General features: G+C 31.3%; 1 protein-coding gene and 1 long non-coding RNA gene across 17 annotated transcripts; one reads left to right on the forward strand and one right to left on the reverse strand.

Moving 5' to 3' along the window:
• Positions 2,219-3,979, reverse strand: LOC107630807. Its single transcript, XR_001618402.2, has 3 exons — positions 3,467-3,979; positions 2,906-3,039; positions 2,219-2,665 (listed from the first exon to the last, which is right to left on the reverse strand). It is a non-coding gene; the product is annotated as an uncharacterized LOC107630807 (long non-coding RNA).
• Positions 4,844-8,345, forward strand: LOC107630808 (sodium/hydrogen exchanger 8-like). Of its 16 annotated transcripts, none has more exons than XM_021119193.1 (10): positions 4,844-5,434; positions 5,853-5,915; positions 5,993-6,708; positions 6,853-6,918; positions 7,100-7,144; positions 7,256-7,308; positions 7,419-7,633; positions 7,774-7,821; positions 7,908-8,015; positions 8,170-8,345. In XM_021119193.1, the coding sequence occupies exons 3-10, from the start codon at positions 6,647-6,649 to the stop codon at positions 8,266-8,268; spliced, it is 696 nt and encodes a 231-aa protein (XP_020974852.1). In that variant the 5' UTR covers positions 4,844-5,434; positions 5,853-5,915; positions 5,993-6,646; the 3' UTR covers positions 8,269-8,345. The 16 variants fall into 16 exon arrangements, 15 of the variants coding, with proteins under 15 accessions (XP_020974852.1, XP_020974855.1, XP_020974858.1 ...); XM_021119196.1 differs by having other exon boundaries at positions 6,188-6,708; XM_021119199.1 differs by having other exon boundaries at positions 5,853-5,891; positions 6,188-6,708.

Consider the following 9,541-nt stretch of genomic DNA (forward strand, 5'->3'; position numbering starts at 1 on the left):
TTTAAAATTGCCCCCATTATAAAATAAGAGAGAATCAGCAATGAAACCCTCCTTTTAGCCGGAGATTGCCGCTGCAAGGCTTTCCTAGCAAAGAAACCCTTCCACAACCATAGAGAAGATCTCCGGCAACGATTCTTCCTCTCTTGTCCTTGCTTGTATGATTGTCGACGACGAAGAAATCGATTAGTGAGTACCTATTAGCTTCTTCTCTCATTTTCTTCCGCTCCTTCCACTTCCTCTCTCAAATTCCATGATTTTTCATTTTCTTTTTAGTTAAATTATAATTATGATGGCTCTGTAATCTAGAACGATGAACAATTTCGGATTATTATACCAGGTTTTTTGTTTCAAGCACTTGCTCAAGTGTTTCATCAAAATAAAGAGGCCCCTATTCATGATACAGGATTTTTAGTTTTCAAACCTTTTTCCAATGTCCCATCCTTTTGTTTTTCAATTCATAATTGACTGACTTTTGTTCATCCTTTTTTAACTTATCAAGGTTTGAGATTTGAGTGAACTAAAAACACAGTCTCTAGAAAAATGATATTTTCTATTTTTGTTTTTTTATGTAAATATATGATTGTAGCTTTCAAATGCAAATTTGACTTCTTCTTTGGCCTCCAATTTTTACTGGTGAGATTTAACTATAGTGAATGCATGATTGTTGAGTTGCGATAGATATGAACAAAGTGAGTGACTTTTATTTATAATTAGAAGTAATACACCTTAGCATACATGTATCTATTTCTTCCATTGTGGTGGTTGTTCACTGTGATTGGATTGCACAATTGGGGTTGGAAGTATAGTTATTGAAGTCGTGGGGATAATTTAAGAATGATGAGACGAGTATGGATCTGAATTTTTTATTTTAGTTTGGCAATTTTACTATTCAAACATCTAAAGGTTAGTTTCATTGGTATAGCATTACTGAATGATCTTGAGAAAAATTTTTGAATGCTTTTTAAATCTAAAATTTCTTACAAATTTTTGTGATTAGAATGTGATAACTGATTTTTTATGTTGGTGAACAGGTTAGTTGAAGCCTATATATTCTCTTTTGTTGTTGAAAATGCATTTACAACAGATATAGAAAAGCTATAAGTCAGCAGGAGAAAAAGATCTCTAGATATTACTCAAGTTTTTAAAGATGAAGACAATTTGAAATCAAATTCTTTGAATTAATGGCTTGAGATCATGCATAGAATATGCATCACTGGATATAATTCTATTTGAATGTCTCTTGACATTTCCAATGATTAGTTCTCAATTTTGCATAATCATCACGCATTCAAGAAGCCGGTAAAAATCTACAACTGAGGATTTGTATCTTCTCAGCCCGTCAATATAATAATACATTCAGCCAGTGGCACTCTGCAGCTTTCAGGAGGTGGCAAAAGAAGTATGTAGAGGATAGAGTTGTTGTCTATCAATCTTATGTTGGAGATCATATTATTATAGCTTAGGAGATAGGTTGTATAGCCTTAAACAGTTGCTTACTGGTTATTGAATCTCATTCCTTTAGGTTTCCATCTCGTTGGTGATTCCTTTGTATTTTAGTATATAAGATTTTGGGTTTGGCTGTGTATAGAAGTTATAGGGATTACTCAAATGTTTTCCATGTCAGCTTCTATTCTGGCTCTCTATTGGCTTTCCTTGGAGAGACTAGAAAGTTAGAATTTTGTATATGCTTTTGCAGGGTCTTCCATGTAATTTAATTTCATGATTGGTTTTAATTGTCAATAGAAGCATATTATTGATTTCACTTTAATAGTAATATTAGTTTGCTTTCAGCTGTTTTAGTATTTTTAATTGTGGTATTTATTATTGGGAAAATTGTTATAAAATACTTGTCAAAATATTTAATTATTAAAAAGAAAATTTAATAAAAATAAAATTAAAAAATCTTTAATATGAAAAAATACTAGAATTTTATATACTTATTTAATAATAATCAGATTATAACTTGTTGATTATAATTTGTTAAAATTTGATTGTTTTTAAAATATTAGTGAAGATATATATATTTTAAATTTTAATTTTAATTTTTGACTATTTGATATTTTTTATTTATGTAAAATCAGTTCTACTGGTTCAACTAGTAATTCATTGATTGAACCAATAGATCAATAAACTAATAGACTAACCAGTTCAATTACCGGTTCGATTTTGACAACTATGCTTGGCAATATACTCCTTTGCTATCCATTTTTGTATTCTTACAAGGACTGATTGCCTACAATTACAAATCAATAAAACCAAATTCCAAAGAGTGGCTACAACAAATATAGGATCACACTGATGCTCTAAGAACATCAGAATTGGACATGAAGAATATCTATCTATAGGATCACACCGATACTCTAAGAACATCAGAATTAGACATGAAGAATATCTATATGTCAGTCAGTATGATACAAATGTTCAAGAGAACTAATGTTTTCAATGGATTGATCCCTTTAGAAGGCAATGCCGCAGTTGTCTACTCAGAGCCTCTAACTTCTCAAACCTGTCACCCTTTCCCTTTTTGTCAGCTGTCTCGCCTTTCTTCTTTTTCTTCTTCTTGATCTTGTTCTTGTTCTTCTTGAGTTTCTGTTCATCTTCTTTTGGCTCTGAACACTTTTCTTTCATGCTTCTCAAAGATGTTGCAAATACATCTTACTGTAGTCTGAAATTGTTAACATCAATGATATTATTACGTACTCAAACTTTACAAATAAGCATGAGAAGCAACCACAACAGACCACATTGATATATACTAACATTCAAATTAGAATCTCACTTACCTACACATCATTTTCAATATCACCCTTTAGTTTAATCAATAAAACTAAGAACAAGAAGAGAAACATATAAACATTGTGAGTGCATGCACGTGTGCACATGTCTGTATGCAATATACGTATACCTGAGGGAGGTTATCGACCCTTAAATCTGCACAAAGTCTTCATCATTGCCTCCTAAAGAAGAACATTTACCCCAACTTTCTTTGTTTGAGCTTGTACATGAGAAACAATCTTTAATTTGATTATTTATCTTATCCTGTAAAATCATAAAGTATGGGGATATAAGAGTCGCATTTCTTAGCAAAACTACTAAAAACATCATCACACCCATAATTATGATCTCTGCATCATAAAACTATGTCCTACATGGAGTGTTTTTAAAAAACATGAATAAACATGAGTGTTTACATCACGCCCATAATGTAGCTGAATGACTGAATCATACTAGCATATAAATATAACTATATAAGATCCTAAAAGCTAATCACCTCATTCTGGAACCATAAAAATAGAATTTAAAATTTTTTAAACCTCATAAACAGAACCAAAAAAATTTGAACAAACACATAAACAGAACAAAAAAACAATTGAATGAAATCAATGAAGTGAATTCATACAAAAAAACTGAACAAAAACATAAATAAAACAAAAAATTGAATGAAATCAATGAAGAAAATTCTTACCTGAGGCTGAGGCTCTATTGAAACTCTAGAAGTGCAGCGATGAAGGGATGACACGATGCTGAACGACGACGCTGACTCGCTGAGAACGACGACGCTGACTTGCTGAGAATGACGATGCTAAACGAAACGATGCGGGTGCCACGACGACAGCAGAGAGAACGATGGCGCACTGAGGCGAATGACGCGAAGAGAGAAGAGAGATACTGAGAATAAACGAGGGATGGAGAGAGGCTAAGAATGACGCCGGGAGATGCACTGAGACCGGCAGCAAGGGCTGGGCTGGACGGCAACAGCAGAGACCAGAGAAGACAGAAGAGTGGAGAAAGGGGTGGTGGTTCTGACTTCTGTGGATAGAAAGGAGAGTGCAGTGAGTTTACAGGGTAAAGAAATTACGGTTACACTAGATGAATTTTAAAAATATTTATGGTAAATATAAAAGTTAATTATTATTATTAACCCCTATATGGGTTATATTTGTAAATTATTGATTGAGCACATCTGAAAAACTTAAAAGACTTGAACTTATTAAAGACAGACACTATAAATTGTCCACACTTTGAAATTTGTTGTAAGGCAATAATACATAAAAAAAATGTGAGTTTGTACCAAGAGAATTTAATATTATTTTAAATTTGATAATACAATCATTACAAAATTTAATAGTTTTTTTCAAAATAGAGCATGATTGAATCAAAATCGTTTACGGACCCATTCAATAAGTAATTTTATTTTGCAATATTTAATTTTTATCATTTAACTTTTAACTTTTGTAACTTACAAAGTTACACAAACAAATAACTTTATACATCATTATTAATTTAATATCAATGACTAATTACTAATTTGACAATCAAAATATGCAACACGATATTCTTTAATTGCATTAAATTAAAATTAAAATATTAAAATTAAAACTGAAATATACATATATCACTACAAGAAAAAGTGTATTTTTCGATGCTAAAAATCGACGGTTATCTCTCCCATCGATATTTTTCGACGGCTTGCTGTCGATATTATTAAAAATGATAATTAAAAATAAAATATTAAAGTCAACAGCAAGGTCGTCGATTTTTTGGTAATCCATTAACCGTTCTCTTATTATCGACATATTCTCGACGGACCGTGAGTGGAAAATACTTTTATTTTAAAATCGACGAACATAGCATCTATTTTATTATTTAAAATATCGACACATTTTGTCGTCGATAAATTTAAACGATCTTAATCACTTTTCAAAATAAAATGGAGGGTATAGATTTAATATATAAAATCGACGACTAAGACATTTTTTTTTAAATTAAAATCAACGAGTATGCTATCGATTTTTATCAATAAAATAACTTTTCCCCCACTCACTCCTCGCGTTTCCTTCATTTCCCCAAATTCACCATTTCAATTTTCCCCGACCCTTATTTTATCCCTGAATTCACCTTGCATACTTCAACCCTCATTCTCCATCCGTCGCTCTACTGCTTCCGTGCGGCTGTCGCTCCACTGCTTCCATCACATCGGTGCTGCTGTTGCTTTGTCTCTCTGCACTGTTGTTGTTGCTGCTCAATCAAAATTAGTTACTCACTTACTCTCTCTCTCTCTCTCTCTTTTGTTCTTCATTGATTTTTCATCAATTTTTTGGATAAAAAATTTGCTTAGCATTACTACAGAATAGGTCTTCAAAGATTGATTTGGTACTAATCATTAATCTAATTTGGATCCTGAAGCAACTTAAAAAGCACAGAAGAACCTAGTATCTAATTTCTTCAATCCCTAATTTCTCAGATTCACTTCAATTATTCTGTAGCATAAACTCATGTTTTTTTTTATTCACTACTTTTTTTAATGATTCTGTTTGTATTGAGCGACTTTAATTTGTTTTCTTTTGTTTTAGATTGAATCTTAACTCTATAATTTGTTACTGAACTCTTTTCAAAGCCAACTTCAGTTTCATTTGGAAATTCCCTATTTCAGGTGCAAACTATGACCTAATCGTAATCTCCTATTTCCTAAATCCAGAAATCCTGGTCATGTTTTTTCTGGTCCTAATCGTGACTCTCTGAAGTCATGAACTCTACTGAGAGGAAAGAATTATTCAGAAATTTTTAATTTATGCCTAGAATTAATCATGTTTGTGGTGGCTAAGTCATCTAAAATCTAAACCAAATATAGGTGTTGTTGCTTTTTGCATTTTGTATAGGACTCAGATCTCTCTATTTCATTGCCTACATTCTGAACAAATTGACTAGTTGTTTGCACTTATTAGATTTATTGCAAGATTTTACAATGACTAATTTGTTCCCAAAAACTAACGATAGTTAAATCCTGGTCATGTTTTTTTTGTTCTATTTTATTTTAAGAGCTAATATGTGTCTAAGTTTTGTGCTAGCAGAAAACAAGTTCGCAGTGAGAAGTGGAGCCAAAACTTCAGGTGATCTTCCTCAGTTTGAGTCCTGTAAGTCAATTTCAATTATTGATCTAGATAAGAACAACTTATCTGGAACTATACTAAACAGCTTTTCCAAATGTCAGGCTCTTGAAAAACTGAACTTGTCGAACAACAATATGATAGGTCATATACCAGAAGAACTAGCCAGTATCCCTGTTCTTAGTGTTATAGACCTATCAAATAAATCAATGGCCCCATACCTGAAAAGTTTGGTAGTTCTTAAAGTTTACAACTTCTCAATGTGTCCTTCAACAATATCATGGGTTCAATTCCAACAGGGAATTCATTCAAATTGATGGGTAGCAATGCATTTGTTGGGAATTCTGAACTTTGTGGAGCACCGCTCTGACCATGTCCTGGTTCAGTTGGAATATTGGGGAGCAAAGGAACATGGAGGCTTACCCGTATTCTGCTACTATGTTTAGGGTTGTTAGTAATCCTTCTAGGAGTCGCTTTTGGAACACTTTATTAAAGAAGAGGGATCAAAAGTCGATGGAAGATGGTCTCATTTGCTGAACACTTTATGTCATTTTGAATTAAGCTTCTACCTTTATGTCATTTTGGGTTTCTCTTGTTTTTAATTTCAGTGAATGATCAACTAAGTTAGATTATTTAACTATTTTTATCTCTGCTCAATGAAGTGTATTGATGGATATGTGTTTTGTTTGTGCTTAATATTTTTAACAGTGGGGTTCTCAGAGAACTTTGAGTGCTATTAAGAGAATCCAGTTTGCAACATGTTGTGGCGAATGGGGCCTATGGCACTGTCTATAAGAGCACCTATGATGGCCAAGATGTTGTAGGTTTTAATTTGCACTCTTAGTTGTCTTTTGTTGTCCAAAGAATTCAAAATCTGTTATTTGTCATGTCATTAGGAATGTAAGTCGATCTTTAGCATTTATCTCTTAATATTTGGAATCTAGTTATTGAAATTTTTCTACAGCTTCTATTCTACATTTGCAAGGACAGCTTTTAAGCGTGAAAGTCAACAAAGTTTACATATCTTTTGGTATACTTCTTGCTTCTACTTGTTTATATAAATTATATACTTATAGGACATCGTTTTGATTTTTCTTATTTTCAACAACATTCATTCTAGTGATGATAAAAGGAAATAGATAAAAGGAATCTAATTATCTAAATCTATGTAGAACAGTAAATACTTATTTTACTGACTTTATTTTCTCCAGGGAAATGGTTGCATATATTGCTAATACATTAATTTTCATCTTAAGGTAAGATCATAAATGAATTCTGAAATCATAACAAGCAATTGATATAACTTGTGAATCAAGCTTTTCATACCCTTTTTTATTATTATTTTTTATGTTATCTTCTTTTTGCAGTGGAGTTGTTATAGCTGAAGGAGTACTTGGTGATGACAATGTCTTCCATCATGGTAGTATTTACCTTTTAAATTATCTTCTTTGCTCAATAGGCCATTGATAATACTCTCACTTTTCCATTTAGTTGCTCTTGATAAAAATGTATGTTTGTTGTGTCTAAAAGACTCGCTGCAAATTCTTGGTTCTATTGAAGGAACATCATGGACCCACCTCTTGCTTCTCTATGTTTATGTTCAAGTGTCAAGATGCATCGTAGTTGGTGCATTATTTCCCTTGCTAAGGTATTTTGGATATGGCTTGGATTGGAAAGAAGCTAGTATTTTAATCTGGTCAGGATTGCGAGGGGCAGTTGCCTTGTCACTTTCATTATCAGTCAAAGCAAGTATTCAATAACTAATGAAAGCTGCATTTTTTAGCCAAACACTTCTCCTTTATTGCTAATTTTCTGAATTTCTTTATGCAAATACTATCTTATTATTAGTTTAATCTTTTAATTATTAAATTTTGGGTTTGTTTAGCGTTCGAGTGGCCGATCACTTGAATTGACTCTAGAGACAGGAACGCTGGTATGTTCTGGGTTTAGGATTTAATTATGATTTATGACTGTACAGGGACATTAGATTCATCACTCAAATACCTTTTGCTTGTGCAGTTTGTTTTCTTCACTGGTGATATTGTGTTTTTAACACTTATAGTGAATGGTTCGACAACACAGTTCGTTTTACACTACCTTGACATGGACAAGTTAACAGCTGCAAAGGTCAGCATTCCAGATCTTCTAAGTTCATCTTATCTTCTTGCTCTAAGGGATAAAACATTCTGTTATCTCATGCATTAAATGGTGCCTTAATGCTTCAATTTCTATCTTACTTGTGAAACAATATCTCCACTCTGATATAAGGATATACCTTCAGAAGTCTTGTCTTTCGTGGAGATTCACCTTCCAAAGAAGCCTTAGGAATCAGAGCACAAGATCTATTATTGTACATGATTATGCCATTATTAACTATTAACCTTATCTTAGACACAATGAAATTACTTATTACCTACATAATATAAAGTGAAAACCTTGTGAACTGATTTATGTCAATTCTACTGATTAAAGATATTATTCTTATTATTATTATCTTTGCTTTGTGAGTAAGATCTACAACCTACATTTTTCTTTTGTTTTCATGAGAAAAGAAAGGTAATGTATAGCGGCATGATAATGACAAGTGGTATAGAGGTTGTAAACAGTGAAAGAAAAATTGATCGCTAATGATTGCAGACAAATCTGATATTTATTATCCTCTTAAATAACTTTTTAATAAGAAAAATAATGTAGTTTTTCCCTTTTAAAAATTGTTGGAAAATAATAAAAATAATCCGAAATTAGTATAAGATTATTTTATTTTATATTCATTAATTATTATTGAAACAATTTATAATATTAGATGTAATAATATTATACGAATAAAATTATAAATATTTCGTATACAAATAGAAAAAATAATTAAAAAATATAGCTATTAAAATTGACAGTAACGTTGTCGCTTTTTATGTTGGTATCTAAATAACTAAATCGACAGCAATTATGTCGATTTTATTGAATCAAATATCGAAAAAAATGGCGTCGATTTTATATAATAATATCGACGGCAACATTGTCGATTTTAGTAAGAAGGTAAAATTTTCAAACTCATATTATAGACGAAAATGATGTCGATTTTATTAAATTATTATCGATGGCTAAGCAAGCCGTCGATTTTATTCGAATTCTGAAAAATTGACAAGCTTAATAGTGACCACCTCCGCCGTCCATTTTGCCGTCGATTTTTAATATTATCGTCAGCTTAGCTATTGATTTTTCCGTCGATTTTAACAATGTTTCTTGTAGTGTATTATGTATCCTATATTCCTATCTAATTTAGTAATCAAATGTGTCACATGACACTCTCTTATTAAAATTGAGAGAAAATATTTTTTTTTCAAAATTAATAAATTCCCTTCCTAAATTCTCTCATCTACCTCTCTCCATTTTTCTATTTCTCTCTACCATTTTTACTCTATATATAATTTATATTTTATATTAGTAATTTGATAAATCAAAATATGTCATCCAATATTTGTTTATTATAATTAAAATAAAATTTTTTCTTCCAAAATTAACAAATTCTCACTCTTCATCTTTATCTTTCTCTCTCTTTTCTCTCATTCTCTATTTTTTCTACTTTTCTGTTCTACAAAAAACAAAATTAACAAAATAATATAATTCAAATAAAAAATATTATTATTATTATTATT

Source organism: Arachis ipaensis, chromosome B03 (assembly GCF_000816755.2).
Source record: "Arachis ipaensis cultivar K30076 chromosome B03, Araip1.1, whole genome shotgun sequence".
Classification (NCBI taxonomy): domain Eukaryota; kingdom Viridiplantae; phylum Streptophyta; class Magnoliopsida; order Fabales; family Fabaceae; genus Arachis; species Arachis ipaensis.